General features: G+C 38.3%; 1 protein-coding gene across 1 annotated transcript in view; it reads left to right on the top strand.

Annotated features, from left to right (window-relative positions):
- The window catches only part of MUC19 (mucin 19, oligomeric), a 117169-nt gene that overhangs the window by 69661 nt on the left and 27456 nt on the right, over window positions 1-20052 (top strand). Inside the window, 24 exon segments of the mRNA XM_061206671.1 lie at window positions 50-148; window positions 753-800; window positions 3062-3097; window positions 4191-4244; window positions 4988-5041; window positions 5191-5229; window positions 5656-5709; window positions 5811-5864; window positions 6398-6451; window positions 6883-6933; window positions 13686-13739; window positions 13888-13941; window positions 14442-14495; window positions 14601-14654; window positions 15564-15608; window positions 15844-15897; window positions 16044-16108; window positions 16543-16580; window positions 16814-16878; window positions 17945-17998; window positions 18151-18288; window positions 18721-18774; window positions 19212-19265; window positions 19935-19970. Coding sequence (XP_061062654.1) covers window positions 50-148; window positions 753-800; window positions 3062-3097; window positions 4191-4244; window positions 4988-5041; window positions 5191-5229; window positions 5656-5709; window positions 5811-5864; window positions 6398-6451; window positions 6883-6933; window positions 13686-13739; window positions 13888-13941; window positions 14442-14495; window positions 14601-14654; window positions 15564-15608; window positions 15844-15897; window positions 16044-16108; window positions 16543-16580; window positions 16814-16878; window positions 17945-17998; window positions 18151-18288; window positions 18721-18774; window positions 19212-19265; window positions 19935-19970 — 1362 coding nt within the window.

Raw genomic sequence — 20052 nt, 5'->3', positions numbered from 1 at the left:
CCCCTTAAGAAGGTTATGTTTTCATCCCTGCTACTTCTTTTGTGACCAGGTGGAATCAGTAGATCAGTGGGAGCTACCAGAGGTGCTGGTAGTGGAGGCCCAGTCGGAGCATCAAGCTTTGGAGCCACTTCTGCTGGGAGCCAAGCAGGCAAGACTCACCAGGGTGCTCCTTTGGTGGTCCAACATGAGCATGGCTTAGGCCCAAATTACAATAATGATTTAAGTTAATTTAAGCAAGGACCACATTTTTGGAGAAATGATTAAGAGGTGTTCTAGGTTTATTATTAGCATCTAAATTTGAAATTTACTTAAATGGCAGTAAGTTTATAATTTTTACAAAATGAACCATGTGAAGATAATAGTCAGTTATCCTTTTAACCAGACACAACTGAAGAACCATATGGAGAAACTACTGAGGTGGGTGAAAGCATGACCAGATCAACTACACCCAGAAAATCAGGCGAGTGGGAAGGGAAGCTATTGGCCCCAGTTACAACCCAACATAAGGTTTTTTGATAAATCTGATAAATATCCATATTGGATATTAGTGTATTATAAGTTTAGAAATCAGAAAATCTGATCCAAATTATCTGGTATTGAGGACCTTGGATATTTTGTTAGGTGTTTTCAGACCAGTACTGCCACTGCAATACCTGGACTCAAAGTAGTTACATTGTTAAATGTCCAGGCAGTGTCCCAATAAAATAAGAACATTGCTCATGACTTTCTACTTTTAATCTCACATTCCATAGGAGCCACCCCTGGCTCAACAATTGCACCAGAAAGATCCACTACTACTGGTAAGTAAGCAGGGGATGTGAGATGTATTTTTTTGACTTGTTTTCATGCTCACTGGTTAATTAAAAATGGCAAAATAATTAATAACAATTCCAGTTAAATAATACAATACCCTAAAATCTATTATGTCATTTAAATATTTAAATAAGTATTGTTATCTCATTTTACTCATGAAGAACTTAGAAAAGATATTACATAAGTTGGTCCAGGTTCTACAGCAAATCAAATAGTGGAGACAATATATTTTTTTAACATCTTTATTGGAGTATAATTGCTTTACAATGGTGTGTTAGTTTCTGCTTTATAACAAAGTGAATCAGCTATACATATACATATATCCCCATATCTCTTCCCTCTTGGGTCTCCCTCCCACCTTCCCTATCCCACCCCTCTAGGTGAACACAAAGCACCGAGCTGATCTCCCTGTGCTATGCGGCTGCTTCCCATTAGCTATCTATTTTACATTTGGTAGGGTATATATGCCAATGCTACTCTCTCACTTCGTCCCAGATTAACCTTCCCCCTCCCTGTGTCCTCAAGTCCATTCTCTACATCTGTGTCTTTATTCCTGTCCTGCCCCTAGGTTCTTCAGAACCATTTTTTTTTTTTTTAGGTTCCATATATATGTGTTAGCATATGGTATTTGTTTTTCTCTTTCTGACTTACTTCACTCTGTATGACAGACTCTAGGTCCATCCACCTCACTACAAATAACTCAATTTCGTTTCCTTTTATGACTGAGTAATATTCCATTGTATATATGTGCCACATCTTCTTTATCCATTCATCTGTCGATGGACACTTAGGTTGCTTCCATGTCCCGGCTATTGTAAATAGAGCTGCAATGAACATTGTGGTACATGACTCTTTTTGAATTATGGTTTTCTCAGGGTATATGCCCAGTAGTGGGATTGCTCGGTCATATGGTAGTTCTATTTTTACTTTTTTAAGGCACCTCCATACTGTTCTCCATAGTGGCTGTATCAATTTACATGTGGAGACAATATTTTTATCCATTGTTTACTGACTCCACAGTCTGCTCTTTACCACAAGGGCATCCTCCACTAAGGCAAATATACAATGATCTTTAGTGACCCATTAATAAAAGCTTGCATTTAATATTTACATAGCTTAAATTTTCCCCATTTCTAACTATAAAAACTACAGCAGCAGATAATAAAAAAAAGTATAACATTTTTAATATGTTGAGAAACTTTGCATTTTGCCATTCTGAAATCACAAGATTTGGGGCATTTTAGTTATGAAAACTATAATACTATTATTTTGCAAATCAAAATTTTATTTCTTCATTTCTTTTTACAATTATTACAACATGACATAAAATTCACAAATACTTGTAAGACAATTTTTTCTTAACAACAAATGGACTATTTATTCAAGCCTATAATATATTATCAAGTTTCTAGATTAGTAACACTGGGTCGGCCAAAAAGTTCGTTCGGGTTTTTCTGTAGCATCGTATGGAAAACCCCGAATGAACTTTTTGGCCAAGCCAATATACTCATATTGAGTATATTGGGAAAAACTTCATTTCTCAATTTGCAGGTTATCTAATAGAACCTAGGTTTTAGTGAATAAATTGTCCAATATTTAAAGAATAGATTGCTTATTCTTTCTTTTTCTGGTAAAGATTTATCCTATGTTTATTCTAACTACTCTTACAAACTCCCCTTATATAAAATTATTCTACCAACTAATCACTAGAAAATAATTAATTTGATAATTTGATTCAGACTAAATGTATAATATTATCTATTCAACCTATGGTTATGCTAACCTAAATGAATTGCCATGCTTCATATTATATATTGAACGTCATAATTGTAAATTAATTCCATAGTTACTAATATGTGACTCCTGGGCACAGTATGTATTTTATCTTTTTTTTTTTTTTTTTTTTTTTGCATTTTCCAAGTTCAAGACTTTAGTCTTTAAATGGAACCAAAGAAGAATTACATATGTGTAAACATTTTATTTGGGAAAAGGGCAATGCTTTTGTTTATAGTTTGATAATTTGTAACTCATAGATGATTTCTTAAAAGAGCACTTTACAATTTCCTTTTCCAAGAGATCTCTCACCCTGAATAGAATTTCTAAGATGAGCCTCTGTGGAAATGATATATTTCTGTTTTTTAATAAAAAATTTTATGTATCATAGCAGTTGAAGCATTGTGGTGAATTTTAAAAATAAAATTCAAGTATATTATTTAATTGAAACATGAATTTAATTTTTCTTTATTAGGCTCAGATAATACAATTCCACCAGAACCTGTTGTAGGTAAGTTGGTATTAAAATGACAAAATTATGCTTTTTCACAATGTGCCTTGAAATAATATTTCTATTTTTTCTACTTGAGCACTGAAAAATATCTAAGGGACTGTGATATTCTTCTCAAATTTTAACCTAATACAAATTAATCTGTATGAATTGAGATAAATAAAAATGTACATTTATAAATATATTTGTATTTTTAAATTTTAGTGCCACTGAAGCAGCCTGAATAACAGATGAAAAAATGTCACATTGTAAATGTGTATTTGAAAAAAAATGGTGTTACAGTAACTAGAATCAAAAATATGATAGCAGAAGTCTTAATTTATCAGATTAATAAAACATAAACTTCAAATTAGATTTTGGTAGCATAGGGCTCTTGCTGTTTCTATTTTTATACCTTCTTAAATCATACCAAAGACATATTGAATCTCATATATAATCATTAAATTCTACACTGGTTGTGTACAAACTTACAGAATCAATCAAATAAACAAAAATGACTCTAGAAATACCCTCTTTATTAAATAAAAAGGCAGTCCCATATTTCTCAGCATATTATTTGTCACCTACCATTTCCATTAACTTTTTTAGCTTTTATTGCATCCTGGTGTCTCTTTTAAATTTAACAGTTTTAAAAGATATGCAAAAGAAATTTATTTTTTAGAATGTTCCACTTTTTCTTAATTGTTCCCCCTTTGCATTCTTTTAGCATTTACATTTGAGTATAACCTCCATGAGGACAGGCATTTTTTTCTTATTTTGTTCACTGATATAAAATCCCTTTCTGGTCCTTATCTGATGAGGTGTTTGATTTTGATACTTGCCCCCCTGATCCACTAGATTCTACCTTTGTGGAATGGGGACCATTCAATATGCATCACTCTGTTGTCACTCATTGCCTACTACCAGAAACCTGAGAGATCCTTTAAGACAGGCATTTCCAACACAGGTATCGTTGAAATAATAATAAGAACACCGCTATAGGCACTCAGGACATGAAGCTTTTTGTAGGGCTGCTGTGAAAAAATAATACTAAATGTCTCTTCCCCATATCCCAAATGCCCAGAATTTACTGTTCTCCTATTTTCTACCTCAGAGGCTACAACTTCCAGAGAAGGTACTGGTACTGCTGGAATTGGATTCCAGACAGGTGAGAAGGAGCAGCTCCTGTCTTGTTATTACCACTAATTATGACACAGGAGGTCCTAGAGAGAATTTCTGGAGAACAGTTCATATTTACTCTACCAATACTGCATTTTAGGCAAATTAATTATTTTTCAGTTTTGAATTTTTTTTCTGAAAAGTTGCTAATAACAGAGTCTAGAGTCGTAGCTGTAATTCCTGAAGTTGGGATTGTAGTAATTGTTATGAATAACTTCTCCTGTGGACTTACATGTATCATAAGCTTTGACGAGGGAAGAGTGAGAAAACTTTGTATTCCTGAGAAACAGAGAAGAGTTACAGGAACCTAGGAAACATGTCTGTCCCACATAGATGTATGCTTTTCACAAGGAAGCGATGAAGAGCATAGTATTTTCCCAGTGTCTCAAGTTCTCAGCACACTCATGGCTTCTGTTTCGAATCCAGAGCAGGTACCAGTGTAGCATCAGAAAGCCAAGTCATAGGGAGTAAGACAGGAGAGGGTGGGAGAAACCCACCCTGTTTCCTCGATGTAGAATGCCAGGAGGCATATCTCTGGTTGAGAACATTGTCACTATGATTGCTTTGGTAATAAAATGGTTAATGAAAAACTACACAAGGCTCATCATCAGAGAAGAGTCAGTGAGCAGTCCAGTTAGATACTATGAAGATATACCTAGGTTCTTTCTAGAGGCATGCTTTTAGGAAAGAAACATGAGCACCATGGTGACTACATTTCATTTTGCGTTTCAGGCGCCACTGAGGTAGCCCCTGGCACAACAGTTGCCCCTGGCAATTTCAACACAGGTGAGTCAACAAGGTGACATAGAATCTTCCACAGTCTTCCCACAAATTAGGTGTCTCCTCTGTTACTATCTTTTGCAGACCTACTGCCATATCCTTTCCATGATCCTTAAATATTCTCCAGTTAACTCTTTCCTCCTTCTCTCCCGCAGAAGGAGAAAGTGAAACAACCAGAGTTGGAATAGCCAAAGGTGAGCCCTGCTAAGCTAATACCTGAACTTTATGATAACTTCTCAAAAACAATCTTCTGAAAATATATCTACACTGTTTATATATGTTATATTGAGCAAATTCAGAAAAACAAGACAAGACAGTTTCCTTATTTCCTGAGCTTATAAGAGCCTTCACTAGACTATTGTGAAGTCAAACTAGGGACAGATAAACTGGTAATGTAGAGAGAAATTTCCTGTCTCTCCTCCAAAGAAAGGGACCTGATAGTTGAGCACTTTCTCATAAAATTGTAGAAAGACATGTTACAAGGCGCATATATGGATCACTTACTGATACTAAAAGTCTCAGGGTTATAGTTTGCTACTGCACGGAGACTTTAGATTCCTATTTAAATCACGTGGTGAATAGCAATTGAGCTAGTGACCACTGACCCTTTCTTGTTTTAGGTACTACTGGTATAGTCTCTGGAAAAACTCTGGAACCTGGAAGTTACAACACAGGTATCTGGACAGTGGCACCTTGGGTGATATATTCTGACAAAAGCACAGTGTGTACTTTCCCACACCCTAGTGTTTACTCCTTTCTTTCTTTTCTCTGTCAGAGGTCACCACTTCCATGAGAAGAAGTGGGACCACCCAACCAGAACTTCCAGGAGGTGAGCTCTTTTAGTCTGAGGCTTTGGGACTTTCATCAAATCTCTGTTTGTGTGAATACAGTGAACACATTAGTGTGTAAGTGGGCAAAGGAAAAGGGCCTGAATTTCCTCTGGGAACACAATGTGCCAGAGTCACAAACCTGGGTCTGCCTAAGATTTCCATGACCTCAGATATCTCCATCTGGATTTCCAGAGGCCTGGGCTTGCAGGGCTAGTTGTTGAATGGCAGGAATGAGGGTGACCTGCTAGCCAGCCCCTGCCTAGCAAGTTCCCTATCCTTTTATATGGTCTGCCATGTTCTCATAGCACTTACTAACATCTATCACATTGACCTATTTATTATGTTTATTGTTCACTGTTGGTCTCCAGTTGCTAGAATGTAACTTGCATTAGGGGAAGGATCTTTAAATATTCTGCTCGCTGATATATGCAAGGGCCTAAAACAATATTGCACAGAAGAGATGCTTAATAAATACTAGTGGAATGATGAAATGTATACTTATTTTGAAGCTTCACTCTATTTGCTTTAATAGGTATCACCATGGTTTTACCTGGAGCCAGCAGCAGTTCACAGAGTTCCATGTCAGGTAAGATGGACTAAATAAGTTAACCTTATCAGAGTATTAGAGTCAAGGAGATCTATTTTAAATATCTGAATATCAAATTAGCTCAAGTAATTGATGAGCAAAACTTAGAAAGAGGAACCCATCATTTGCCTTTTATCTCCTTCAGGCAGCTCTATCACCACTCCAGGGAGCCCAGGGTCTGGAAGTGAAACAGGTGAGGGTGACATAAGGTCTCCTTTCACTTTCAGTGGACTCTATGGAAAGGGAACTCTAATAACAATAATGATCAATAGGTGGGTCAGGAAAGGAAACTGTAGGAGTAATTGATGGTTCATTTCCTACAAAATCAAAGATCTGCAGGAAAGGTCTCCAGTGGTTCAAGGCTGCATAACTACTTCAGTATTCATTGGGGAGTTAATGCTGTGTTGATCCCTTTATTTTTCTCACATTAGGTACTTCAGGAGATTTCTCTAAGACAGCCATATCTGGAAGTTCCCACACAGGTAGGTTAACGAGAAGGAAATCCTGCTATTTAACCTCATAATGTAGTTAGTAGACCTGTTCTGATAAAATATCAGCATCATTCTTTTCTTAATATTCCAAATCCTCAGACTTCATCATTCATCACTTTATTTCCTCAGAGACCACAAGATTAATAGGAGGCAGCGACACACCTGGAACTGGACTCAGACCTGGTACAAATGGGTTGCTCATAGTTTGAGGTTTAGCATGAATTATGATTCTCCATAGGTTTGCCTGTTGGGAGGTGTGATCTCCTGCAGGGTAGTTTTTTTTTTTTTTTTTTTTAATCAGTCATCAATTTTATACACATCACTGTATACATGTCAATCACAATCGCCCAATTCAGCACACCACCATCCCCACACCACCACGGTTTTCCCCCCTTGGTGTCCATACGTTTGTTCTCCTCATCTGTGTCTCAACTTCTGCCCTGCAAACCGGTTCATCTGTACCATTTTTCTAGGTTCCACATACATGCGTTAATATACGATATTTGTTTTTCTCTTTCTGACTTACTTCACTCTGTATGACAGATCCATCCACCTCTCAACAAAAGACTCAATTTCGTTCCTTTTTATGGCTGAGTAATATTCCATTGTATATATGTACCACATCTTCTTTATCCATTAGTCTGTTGATGGGCATTTAGGTTGTTTCCATGACCTGGCTATTGTAAATAGTGCTGCAATGAACATTGGGGTGCATGTGTCTTTTTGAATTACGGTTTTCTCTGGGTATATGCCCAGTAGTGGGATTGCTGGATCATATGGTAATTCTATTTTTAGTTTTTTAAGGAACCTCCATATTGTTCTCCATAGTGGCTGTATCAATTTACATTCCCACCAACAGTGCAAGAGGGTTCCCTTTTCTCCACACCCTCTCCAGCATTTGTTGTTTGTAGATTTTCTGATGATGCCCATTCTAACTGGTGTGAGGTGATACCTCATTGTAGTTTTGATTTGCATTTCTCTAATAATTAGTGATGTTGAACATCTTTTCATGTGCTTCTTGGCCATCTGTATGTCTTCTTTGGAGAAATGTCTATTTAGGTCTTCTGCCCATTTTTGGATTGGGTTGTTAGTTTCTTTAATATTGAGCTGAATGGGCTGTTTATATATTTTGGAGATTAATCCTTTGTCCGTTGATTCGTTTGCAAATATTTTCTCTCATTCTGAGGGTTGTCTTTTCGTTTTGTTTATGGTTTCCTTTGCTGTGCAAAAGCTTTGAAGTTTCATTAGGTCCCAGTTGCTTATTTTTGTTTTTATTTCCATTACTCTAGGAGGTGGATCAAAAAAGATCTTGCTGTGATTTATCTCAAAGAGTGTTCTTCCTATGTTTTCCTCTAAGAGTTTTATAATGTCCAGTCTTACATTTAGGTCTTGAATCCATTTTGAGTTTATTTTTGTGTATGGTGTTAGGGAGTATTCTAATTTCAATCTTTTACATGTAGCTGTCCAGTTTTCCCAGCACCACTTATTGAAGAGACTGTCTTTTCTCCATTGTATATCTTTGCCTCCTTTGTCATAGATTAGTTGACCATAGGTGCATGGGTTTATCTCTGGGCTTTCTATCTTGTTCCATTGATCTATGTTTCTCTTTTTGTGCCAGTACCATATTGTCTTGATTACTGCAGCTTTGTAGTATAGTCTGAAGTCAGGGAGTCTGATTCCTCCATCTCCGTTTTTTTCCCTCAAGACGGCTTTGGCTATTCGGGGTCTTTTGTGTCTCCATACAAATTTTAAGATGATTTGTTCTAGTTCCGTAAAAAATGCCATTGGTAATTTGATAGGGATTGCATTGAATCTGTAGATTGCTTTGGGTAGTATAGTCATTTTCACAATATTGATTCTTCCAATCCAAGAACGTGGTATATCTCTTCATCTGTTGGTATCATCTTTAATTTCTTTCATCAGTGTCTTATAGTTTTCTGCATACAGGTCTTTTGTCTCCCTAGGTAGGTTTATTCCTCGGTATTGTATTCTTCTTGTTGCAATGGTAAATGGGAGTGTTTCCATAATTTCTCTCTCAGATTTTTCATCATTAGTGTATAGGAATGCAAGAGATTTCTGTGCATTAATTTTGTATCCTGCTACTTTACCAAATTCGTTGATTAGCTCTAGTAGTTTTCTGGTGGCATCTTTAGGATTCTCTATGTATACTATCATGCATCTGCAAACAGTGACAGTTTTGCTTCTTCTTTTCCAATTTGTATTCCTTTTATTTCTTTTTCTTCTCTGATTGCCGTGGCTAGGACTTCAAAAACTATGTTGAATAATAGTGGTGAGAGTGGACATCCTTGTCTTGTTCCTGATCTTAGAGGAAATGCTTCCAGTTTTTCACCATTGAGAATGATGTTTGCTGTGGGTTTGTCATATATGGCCTTTATTATGCTGAGGAAAGTTCCCTCTATGCCCACTTTCTGGAGAGTTTTTATGATAAATGGGTGTTGAATTTTGTAGAAAGCTTTTTCTGCATCTATTGAGATGATCATATGGTTTTTATTCTTCAATTTGTTAATATGGTGTATCACATTGATTGATTTGCATATATTGAAGAATCCTTGCATCCCTGGGATAAATCCCACTTGATCGTGGTGTATGATCCTTTTAATGTGTTGTTGGATTCTGTTTGCTAGTATTTTTTTGAGGATTTTTGCATCTATATTCATCAGTGATATTGGTCTGTAATTTTCTTTTTTTGTAGTGTCTTTGTCTGGTTTTGGTATCAGGGTGATGGTGGCCTCATAGAATGAGTTTGGGAGTATTCCTTCCTCTGCAATTTTTTGGAAGAGTTTGAGAAGGATGGGTGTTAGCTCTTCTCTAAATGTTTGATAGAATTCACCTGTGAAGCCATCTGGTCCTGGACTTTTGTTTGTTGGAAGATTTTTAATCACAGTTTCAATTTCATTACTTGTGATTGGTCTGTTCATATTTTCTACTTCTTCCTGGTTCAGTCTTGGCAGGTTATACTTTTCTAAGAATTTGTCCATTTCTTCCAGGTTGTCCATTTTATTGGCATAGAGTTGCTTGTAGTAGTCTCTTAGGATGCTTTGTATTTCTGCGTTGTCTGTTGTAACTTCTCCTTTTTCATTTCTAATTTTATTGATTTGAGTCCTCTCCCTCTTTTTCTTGATGAGTCTGGCTAATGGCTTATCAATTTTGTTTATCTTCTCAAAGAACCAGCTTTTAGTTTTATTGATCTTTGCTATTGTTTTCTTTGTTTCTATTTCATTTATTTCCACTCTGATCTTTATGATTTCTTTCCTTCTGCTAACTTTGAGTTTTGTTTGTTCTTCTTTCTCTAGTTCCTTTAGGTGTAAGGTTAGATTGTTTACTTGAGATTTTTCTTGTTTCTTTAGGTAGGCTTGTATAGCTATAAACTTCCCTCTTAGAACTGCTTTTGCTGCATCCCATAGGTTTTGGATCATCGTGTTTTCATTGTCATTTGTCTCTAGGTATTTTTTGATTTCCTCTTTGATTTCTTCAGTGATCTCTTGGTTATTTAGTAACGTATTGTTTAGCCTCCATGTGTTTGTGCTTTTCACGTTTGTTTCCCTGTAATTCATTTCTAATCTCATAGCGTTGTGGTCAGAAAAGATGCTTGCTATGATTTCAATTTTCTTAAATTTACTGAGGCTTGATTTGTGACCCAAGATGTGATCTATCCTGGAGAATGTTCTGTGCGCACTTGAGAAGAAAGTGTAATCTGCTGTTTTTGGATAGAATGTCCTATAAATATCAATTAAATCTATCTGGTCTATTGTGTCATTTAAAGCTTCTGTTTCCTTATTTATTTTCATTTTGGATGATCTGTCCGTTGGTGTAAGTGAGGTGTTAAAGTCCCCCACTATTATTGTGTTACTGTCAATTTCCTTTTTTATAGCTGTTAGCAGTTGCCTTATGTATTGAGGTGCTCCTATGTTGGGTGCATATATATTTATAATTGTTATATCTTCTTCTTGGATTGATCCCTTGATCATTATGTAGTGTCCTTCCTTGTCTCTTGTAACATTCTTTATTTTAAAGTCTATTTTATCTCATATGAGTATAGCTACTCCAGCTTTCTTTTGATTTCCATTTGCATGGAATATCTTTTTCCATCCCCTCACTTTCAGTCTGTATGTGTCCCTAGGTCTGAAGTGGGTCTCTTGTAGACAGCATATATATGGGTCTTGTTTTTGTATATCCATTCAGCAAGCCTGTGTCTTTTGGTTGGAGCATTTAATCCATTCACGTTTAAGGTAATTATTGATATGTATGTTCCTATGACCATTTTCTTAATTGTTTTGGGTTTGTTTTTGTAGGTCCTTTTCTTCTCTTGTGTTTCCCACTTAGAGAAGTTCCTTTAGCATTTGTTGTAGAGCTGGTTTGGTGGTGCTGAATTCTCTTAGCTTTTGTTTGTTTGTAAAGCTTTTGATTTCTCCATCAAATCTAAATGAGATCCTTGTGGGGTAGAGTAATCTTGGTTGTAGGTTCTTCCCTTTCATCACTTTAAGTATATCATGCCACTTCCTTCTGGCTTGTAGAGTTTCTGCTGAGAAATCAGCTGTTAACCTTATGGGAGTTCCCTTGTATGTTATTTGGTGTTTTTCTCTTGCTGCTTTCAATAATTTTTCTTTGTCTTTAATTTTTGCCACTTTGATTACTATGTGTCTCGGTGTGTTTCTCCTTGGGTTTATCCTGTATGGGACTCTCTGCACTTCCTGGACTTGGGTGGCTATTTCCTTTCCCATGTTAGGGAAGTTTTCGACTATAATCTCTTCAAATATTTTCTCTGGTCCTTTCTCTCTCTCTTCTCCTTCTGGGACCCCTATAATGCGAATGTTGTTGCATTTAATGTTGTCCCAGAGGTCTCTTAGGCTGTCTTCATTTCTTTTCATTCTGTTTTCTTTAGTCTGTTCAGCAGCAGTGAATTCCACCATTCTGTCTTCCAGGTCACTTATCCGTTCTTCTGCCTCAGTTATTCTGCTATTGATTCCTTCTAGTGTAGTTTTCATTTCAGTTATTGTATTGGTCATCTCTGTTTGTTTGTTCTTTAATTCTTCTAGGTCTTTGTTAATCATTTCTTGCATCTTCTCCATCTTTGCCTCCATTCTTATTCCAAGGTCCTGGATCATCTTCACTATCATTATTCTGAATTCTTTTTCTGGAAGATTGCCTATCTCCACTTCATTTAGTTGTTTTTCTGGGGTTTTATCTTGTTCCTTCATCTGGTATATAGCCCTCTGCCTTTTCATCTTGCCTATCTTTCTGTGAATGTGGTTTTTGTTCCACAGGCTCCAGGATTGTAGTTTTTCTTGCTTCTGCTGTCTGCCCTCTGGTGGTTCAGGCTATCTAAGAGGCTTGATGGGAGGCTCTGGTGGTGGGTAGAGCTGACTATTGCTGTGGTGGTCAGAGCTCAGTAAAACTTTAATCCACTTGACTGTTGATGGGTGGGGCTGGGTTCCCTCCCTGTTGGTTGTTTTGCCTGAGGCAACCCAACACTGGAGCCTACCTGGGCTCTTTGGTGGGGCTAATGACAGACTCTGGGAGGGCTCATGCCAAGGAGTACTTCCCAGAACTTCTGCTGCCAGTGTCCTTGTCCCCACGGTGAAACAGAGCCACCCCCTGCCTCTGCAGGAGACCTTCCAACACTAGCAGGTAGGTCTGGCTCAGTCTCCCCCAGGGTCACTGCTCCTTCCCCTGGGTCCCGATGCACACACTATTTTGTGTGCACCCTCCAAGAATGGGGTCTCTGTTTCCCCCAGTCCTGTCGAAGTCCTGTAATCAATTCCCACTAGGCTTCAAAGTCTGATTCTCTATGAATTCCTCCTCCCGTTGCCGGACCCCCAGGTTGGGAAGCCTGACGTGGGGCTCAGAACCTTCACTCCAGTGGGTGGATTTCTGTGGTACAAGTGTTCGCCAGTCTGTGAGTCACCCACCCAGCAGTTATGGGATTTGATTTTACTCTGATTGCGCCCCTCCTACCGTCTCATTGTGGCTTCTCCTTTGTCTTTGGATGTGGGGTATCTTTTTTGGTGAGTTCCAGTGTCTTCCTGTCGATGATTGTCCAGCAGCTAGTTGTGATTCTGGTGTTCTCGCAAGAGGGAGTAAGAGCACGTCCTTCTACTCTGCCATCTTGATTAATCTCTGCAGAGTAGTTTTCATTGGCTTTTAGGATTTTCTTAGATTTAACATGTTATGGAAGAACTTTCAATACTAGCATCTAGCCTCACAGCTGTAACTTTCTAAAGATGGGCTGGTGTGTAATCCATGTGAGGGGTTTCTCCTTGGGATGGCATATGCATCAGGGGAACCAAGGAATATTACACACCTAGGAAGAAGAGAAAGCAATGTGAACAGGCCTACCTATATAAAGTTTTTCTCACTCAAATAATCAATAATGATATTCAGTATTTTCCTTGGCGCATTCAAATATTTTTCTGGTTTTCGTCCCACAGTAGATAGCACTGCAGTACCAGGAGGTCAAACAACTGGGAGTGTGACAGGTGAACCTGGGAGAAAACCACCTTGTTTTCCTGTCTTGGAATAAATGGGTTGTCTGAGAAATTTGCCTCAACTTGGGAACATTTTGATTGCTTTTTTAATGGCATGAGTCATAGAAAAGGCTTATGACTCTCACCTCATCAGGAAGCAGTGAAAGGACCCTTTGATATAGCACATTTCTTCCAGAGGCAGGTCTTTAGGAGACAAACACAAGTCACTGTGAAGACTTTAGACCCTTTGTGTTTCAGGCACCACTGGGGTAATTCCTGGCAAAACTGTTGCCCTTGGCAGTTCCAACACAGGTGAGTCGACAAAATGGCAGGGAATCTTCCATGGATCCAGCTATGATGAATTTACTCCAGTGCTATCCTGTGTAGGAGAACTACCACATATTTTCCATGGTCCTTGCATGGTTTCCAATCATCTCTCTTCTGTTTTCCCCTCTCTCAGAGGCCACAACTTCTGTAGAAGAAAGTGGAACAGCAAGAGTTGGCATAATCACGGGTGAGCACTGCTGAGTCACTACTTGTACTTTCTAATATCTTCCCAATAAAAAGTCTTGTCGGAAATATATCAAAACTCTTTGAATTTCCATATTCAGCATATCGGGCAAAATTTTAGCCGATGTTCAATATTTGACATCAATAAATTCAGTTCAAACACTTCAACTTTTCTTGCTTGTGTTCTAACGAGCCTTCATCAGGGCATCATGGGGCCCATTCCTGATAGTTATACAGGTGATTTGCCCTCAAATCTATCTTCTTTTAACTAGACCCTAAAAGGGGGTCTCAGTGGTGGAGGACTTTCTCCATAAATTTGCAAAGGGAATGACATGTTTTGAAGGAAATACCTGGAGGATCTCTTGAAACTAAGAAGTCCGGAGAAATATAGATTCACTGGTGTATGGGAGAAACAGTTTTTTTTAAAGCCTATGCCCACTTCATGATGTGCAACAAGTTGACCACAATCTTTTTTTTTTTTTTTTTTCCTTTTTTTAATTTCAGGCACAATTGAGAGCATCTCTGGCAAAACTCTGGGACCTGGAAGTGCCAACACAGGTCAGGAGTCCTAAACGTGGACCTTCAGGAGATATAGACTGTGGAAGCCCAGAATGTCCTGTCCACACCCCAAGTCTTTACTCCTTTTATTTTTTCTTCTCTCAGAAGCCACAAGTTCCACAAGAGGCAGTAAGACCACCCAAGGAGGACTACCAGGAGGTGAGTTTTTCAGTCCAAGGCCTAGGTTCCCATTATTTCTCTATTTGGGTCGCTTCAGTGAGCAAATGAATGGGAAGGAGTATGAGGGAAGGACCTGCCATATTTGTTGTTTCAAAAACTCAGGAGCTTCCTGGGTGAAATCTGAAACTTGGCTCCATCCACAAAGGGCAAAGTGAGACTGAAGAAAGAGGCAAACCACTCCAGGTTTGTGGGTAGCATGTTTAATAAGCAAGGGAACTTACATACAAAGCTTGTCTTGGGCAGCCATAAGACAAGTAGATCTCTGCATCTGCCTGCCAGAATCTTAAAAGTTTATACAGAGGCCTTAACTGGGTTCAGTCACGTATACCATCCTGAAGGTTTCAACGACACATTGCTCTCTCCAGGCTGCATCCTTGAAAATGGCTCCCACTATGGGAACTGTGGTCAGAACGTAAGTTCCAAGGCCAGGGCAGGGGGCGAGGTGTCACTGATTGCCTGGGTCTAGCTTTAGGGTCAACTAGTTGTACATCCTCTCCATGACAATCCTCTTCTTCAACAATATTGTACCATATGAACCCGGGTAATTATTCTTCCTGGGAATTCCAAGACCTCAGATGTCTCAATCAAGCTGTCCTCAGTGTTCTGGCTTACAAAGTTTTTTTTTTCCTGTAAAAAGGTATGCATACATATTGCGTATATCCCAACCCCCTCCCCCAGTACTTCCAATCCTCCTTACCCAGCTTGCCTTCCTGCCATAGCCTGCTGTCTATCATCATCTCTCTCATACTTATGTATGATGTTTATTATTTATTTTCTATCTCCCCTCGATGGAAAACTTCATGAAGGCAACTGATTATCAAAATGTTCCAAGTTATATCAAAGATTCCTTCTTACAAAAATTAAACCATACTTTATTCCCTCACTTAGGCACCTCTGGCACACCAGGTGGATATGTCCCTGGAAGTAAAACAGGTAAGGGTGATTTTTACTGCTGCTTCCTCTTACTACACAGTAAAAGGGAACCCCAGGAGCAACACATCCATCCAAAGCTGACTTGGGAAATGAAATGCTGTAAAATTGTTTATTTTCCATTTTTTTCATAGACAGTCTTCAGAAAAGAATACCAGTGCTTTAGGGCCACGCTGATGATTCCAAGATGAACTAAGAAGGAAATGCTGTATTGCAACATTTACTTTTTGCATTTTAGGTATCACTGTAGAATTGTCTGGAACAACCATTGCATCTGAAAGTTCTAACACAGGTAGGTTAACAAGAAGGAAATTCCCCATATTTAATCTCAGATGTCATGATCTCTCTTTTAGGGCTTCTATAATAAAAAATACCCCAATATGTCTTCCCAGTATTCCAAATTCCCAGACTTCATCATTATCTTATTTCTTCCCGCAGAGGCCACAACTTCCACAGAAGAGACTAGAACTGGAGCTCAAACAGGTGAAAACAAAGAGCCTGTGGTTTGAGGCCATCAGTTTTAGGACTCTCTAGGCTTTCCTTGAGAAAGTTTGTGTGTAATTTAGGGACACTGCAAGTGAGTCAAAATAGGTTTGCTATTAGAGATAAAATCTTTTTGAAAATCCATTAAATACAGAATTGAGCTTCACTGCTTCAAGTCTAAAGAAGGGATGGGATTTCTCCATTGGTATTACAATATCACCAGCATATTAGCTAGAATCCAAAAAGAATTCTCTTTGTCAATTCCTTCTAGCTGAAATAATACAGAGTACAGAGTGATTTCTGCCCTATGGAAATCTTTGTCTGAGCTTCCAAATTTCAGAGTGTTAATATTTTCCCAAATCCTTGAATTCATATACAGCAGAATACTCTCTCTCTCTCTCTCTAAATCTTTCTCTGTCTCTCACTCAATCTCTTTGTCTTGTCTTCTCTTCAGACCACTGTACCAGGGAGCCAGGTCTCTGACAGTCAAACAGGTGAACATGAGAAAATATAAATATCTCCCTGATATTTACCAATATTCAGAATAAGAGGACTTCTAATGTGAAAATATAGTTTTACTTAGTTTTTTTCCGAAAGAAATGTACTTGTGGAAAGATATGTGAGGAATCCTAGAATAGGACCTCAATGACTGAAAAGAAACATAATGATTTTCTTCTTAGCTCTTCTTTGAATGTAAAGGAAATGACATATAATCCCTTTTCCTTGGTGATTTCAGGTACCAGTGGTGTAGTCTCCAGCCCAGCTATTGCATCTGGAAGTTCCAGCACTGGTAATGGAATAGATACAAAGGCAATCATCCCTTGTCTAACCTCAGGGAGAAATATGTATCCCCAAACATACTTTCCACTTTCCTCATTTCTTTTTTCCAGAGTCTAAAACTTCCTTAGAAAGCCTCAGAGTCATTGTGATGAAATCTGTGAGAACTAGGATTCCCAGATGTTAGCATTGCCATTGAGAACCATCATGAGTTTGCCTCTGGATCAGAGAGATTGTACAGGAAGGGCAGGCCCTCCAGCTGATATGCAGGGCCCAAAATACTGTTGATTCACAACCCCCAGCTGGTTTCTGGACCAGCCTTTTCCCATGCCTGGCACTGTGGTGTGGATTTCTGAAGAGGGCAGTAGGAGTAGTAATTCCCTGGAAGATTAACCCACTGGATATTATAGGCATTACTGTAGGAGTCAACACTGTCCCAGAAGGTTCTGTCTCAGGTAAGAAGATCACTAAAATGAACTTAGAAAACTTTGCCTCCCATTTGACTTGTATCTTGAGCTTTAAATTCTAAATTGCCTAATGGTTGGTTGCCTCCATGAATGATTAAAGGTCATAACATACACAGAATCTTTTTCCTGCTTTCAACCATTAGGAACTATCTCTGGAACATCAGACAATCAAGTCACTGAAAGTAAAACAGGTAAATGTGGGAAAAATTCCTCTGTTCTTAGCTGAAGATTTTGTGTTATATTTGCTAAGTAGGCCGACTAGAAAATAGGCTTCTTGAGTAAAAAGTCTTCATTTATTTATTCACTGATGAATCTCTAGTATTCAACAGAGCTCAATAAATATTTGTTGAATGAATGAAATAATTGATATATGAGAAAAACCCACGTGATTCAATCCAAGAGTAGAAAGGCCAATGAAATGGCATGCTTACAGGTCTGTCATCTGGACAAAACGGTCTCTGTGAACAGTGCCTCTGGAAGCTGCCATGCACAATGTAACACTGAATGATATGGCCCTGGAAATATACATTTATTTTTACACATTGATTTGATACTCAGATTGCCTCGATGTGGAAGATTCTGCATGATAATCCCATGTCCTTCTCATTTCAGATACCAAGGGTATGGCCTCAGGTACCACTGTTGAACCTAGAAGTTCCAATACTGGTAGGTTAACAAGCTGGAAAGAAAACATCCTTTCTAGAAATAAGGTGGCAAAAATGTCTTTCATACTGATCTTCTCATGTAAGAACATCAGAGCCTATTTTCCCTTCTTCCTAAATACTCTTTTATCCGTTTCTTCTTTTTTTTATTTACAGAAGCCACAACTTCCACTGGAGTCATTAGAACTACTGTAGTGGAATGGAAAATAGATGAGAATTATTGTGTATATGTGTGTGTGGTGGTGTGTGTGAGAATTTTGGTTAATAAATTACAGTTGACCCTGAACAGCATGGGTTTGAATTGCACAGGTCCATTTATATGTGGGTTATTTTCAATAGTAAATATTATTGTTACTACACAATCTGTGGTTGGTTGAATCCACGGATGTGGAATCATGGATATGGAATATCTGTGGATACAGAGGGCCAACTGTAAATTATGCATGGATTTTTTGACTATGGAGGGAGTCGGCACTCCTAACCCCCACCTTGTTCAATGGTCAACCGTGCTTTTTGTTTCTTGCAGGACAGTTTCTTCTGGAGGAACTTTTTAGGAACTCTCATCTCAGATCAACAATGTTTTCTTTTGTTACTTGATTTTGAATCAATTTGGGCAGATTTTTGAAGTCCCTCTCTTTCCGTGGTCCAGCCTCATACATGTAGATCCCTGCAAATGAAAGTAGAATCGATAAATGTCTAGAAAGTGTTTTCTGTTTGCCATTTTAGGTATCACCACGAAATTAAATGATGGAAAGACAGTCCCAGAAGGTTCTATTTCAGGTAAACAGAAGGCTACAATGAACATAGAAAATTGACCTCTGTTCATTAGATTCTTCCTTGAGTACAAAAGTGACTGAAATGTGCAGCGCTTATCCCAATAACTGTCTATGTTTACATTCAAAAGTTTTCCTATTTTCATCCTCTTAGGAGCTACCACTGGAGTATCAATAAATGAAGGAACTGGAAACACATTAGGTGACTATGGTGGGAAGGGGGCCAGAAGAACAAGAAGGCAGAGCATGAATAACCCCTATCTTACTACCATTAAATTCCAGAAGAGGGGCCTCCTATGCTGAGGAATTTGTATCTTTGTTTGATTGGGAATAAAGCTATGCATAAGAGAACACAAATAATTCACAAACAGTTGAAAAAGCCCAAAAGGTGATCAGATCCCCACCCCATGGGAGGAAAAGTCACCACTTCTCTTTTTGTTGCAGGTACCACAAGTGTAGCTTCTGGCACTACACTTGAACCTGGGAGTTCAAACACAGGTGAGCCAACCAACTGGAGAGAATCCTCCACAGGAAAATCTCTACTAGTAAAGTATCTTTCATGGTGCTGTAATCAAGAAAACTTTTCTTAGAATGCTTAACTTTCCTGAATGCTTAACTTTTCTCAGAATGCTAAATCCTCTTCATCTTACTTTTTTTTTTTTTTTTTTTTTTTACTTTTTTTCTCTCTTAGAAGCTAGTACACCCTCTGGAGGCAGTGGGACCACAGAAACTGGAATAAATACATGTGAGCACACAAACTTCATAACCTCTCTACTTTTCACTTACAATGGCAATAATAGCTAACTCTTTTGAACACCAACTATGTGCCAGGAACTATTCTACAACTTATTATTATTTCTTTTCCCTCACACCAAACTGTGAGGTAAGTACTACTGTTTTCACAGATAAGAAAACCTATGGCAGAGAGATATTAACTAACGTGTGCAAGGTCACATGGCAAATAAACAGCAGATTTCAACTAGGGCCGTCTGACTTCAAGGTCCATCCACTTAGCTATGCTCCTCTGCTACTACTACCACACTATTTCACTAGATTTCTTTGTCACATGTCTAAACTTTTCTGGCACATTAAAATTTCAGTAACATCAATACTTTACCCAGATGAAAATTCAATGGGCAATCAACCTTTCACTGTTTATTCTTCTAGGGGGATCTAGTAGCCAAGTCACTGGCATTCAAACAGGTAAGTAAAGGAAACTACCTTTGTTTCACTGATATCGATCCCAGAGAAAGGAATGTTATCATTGAGACTCCCACAACCACCC

This window comes from Eubalaena glacialis, chromosome 11 (genome assembly GCF_028564815.1).
Source record: "Eubalaena glacialis isolate mEubGla1 chromosome 11, mEubGla1.1.hap2.+ XY, whole genome shotgun sequence".
In the NCBI taxonomy this organism is placed as follows: domain Eukaryota; kingdom Metazoa; phylum Chordata; class Mammalia; order Artiodactyla; family Balaenidae; genus Eubalaena; species Eubalaena glacialis.
This window is presented reverse-complemented; position numbering and strand designations above follow the sequence as displayed.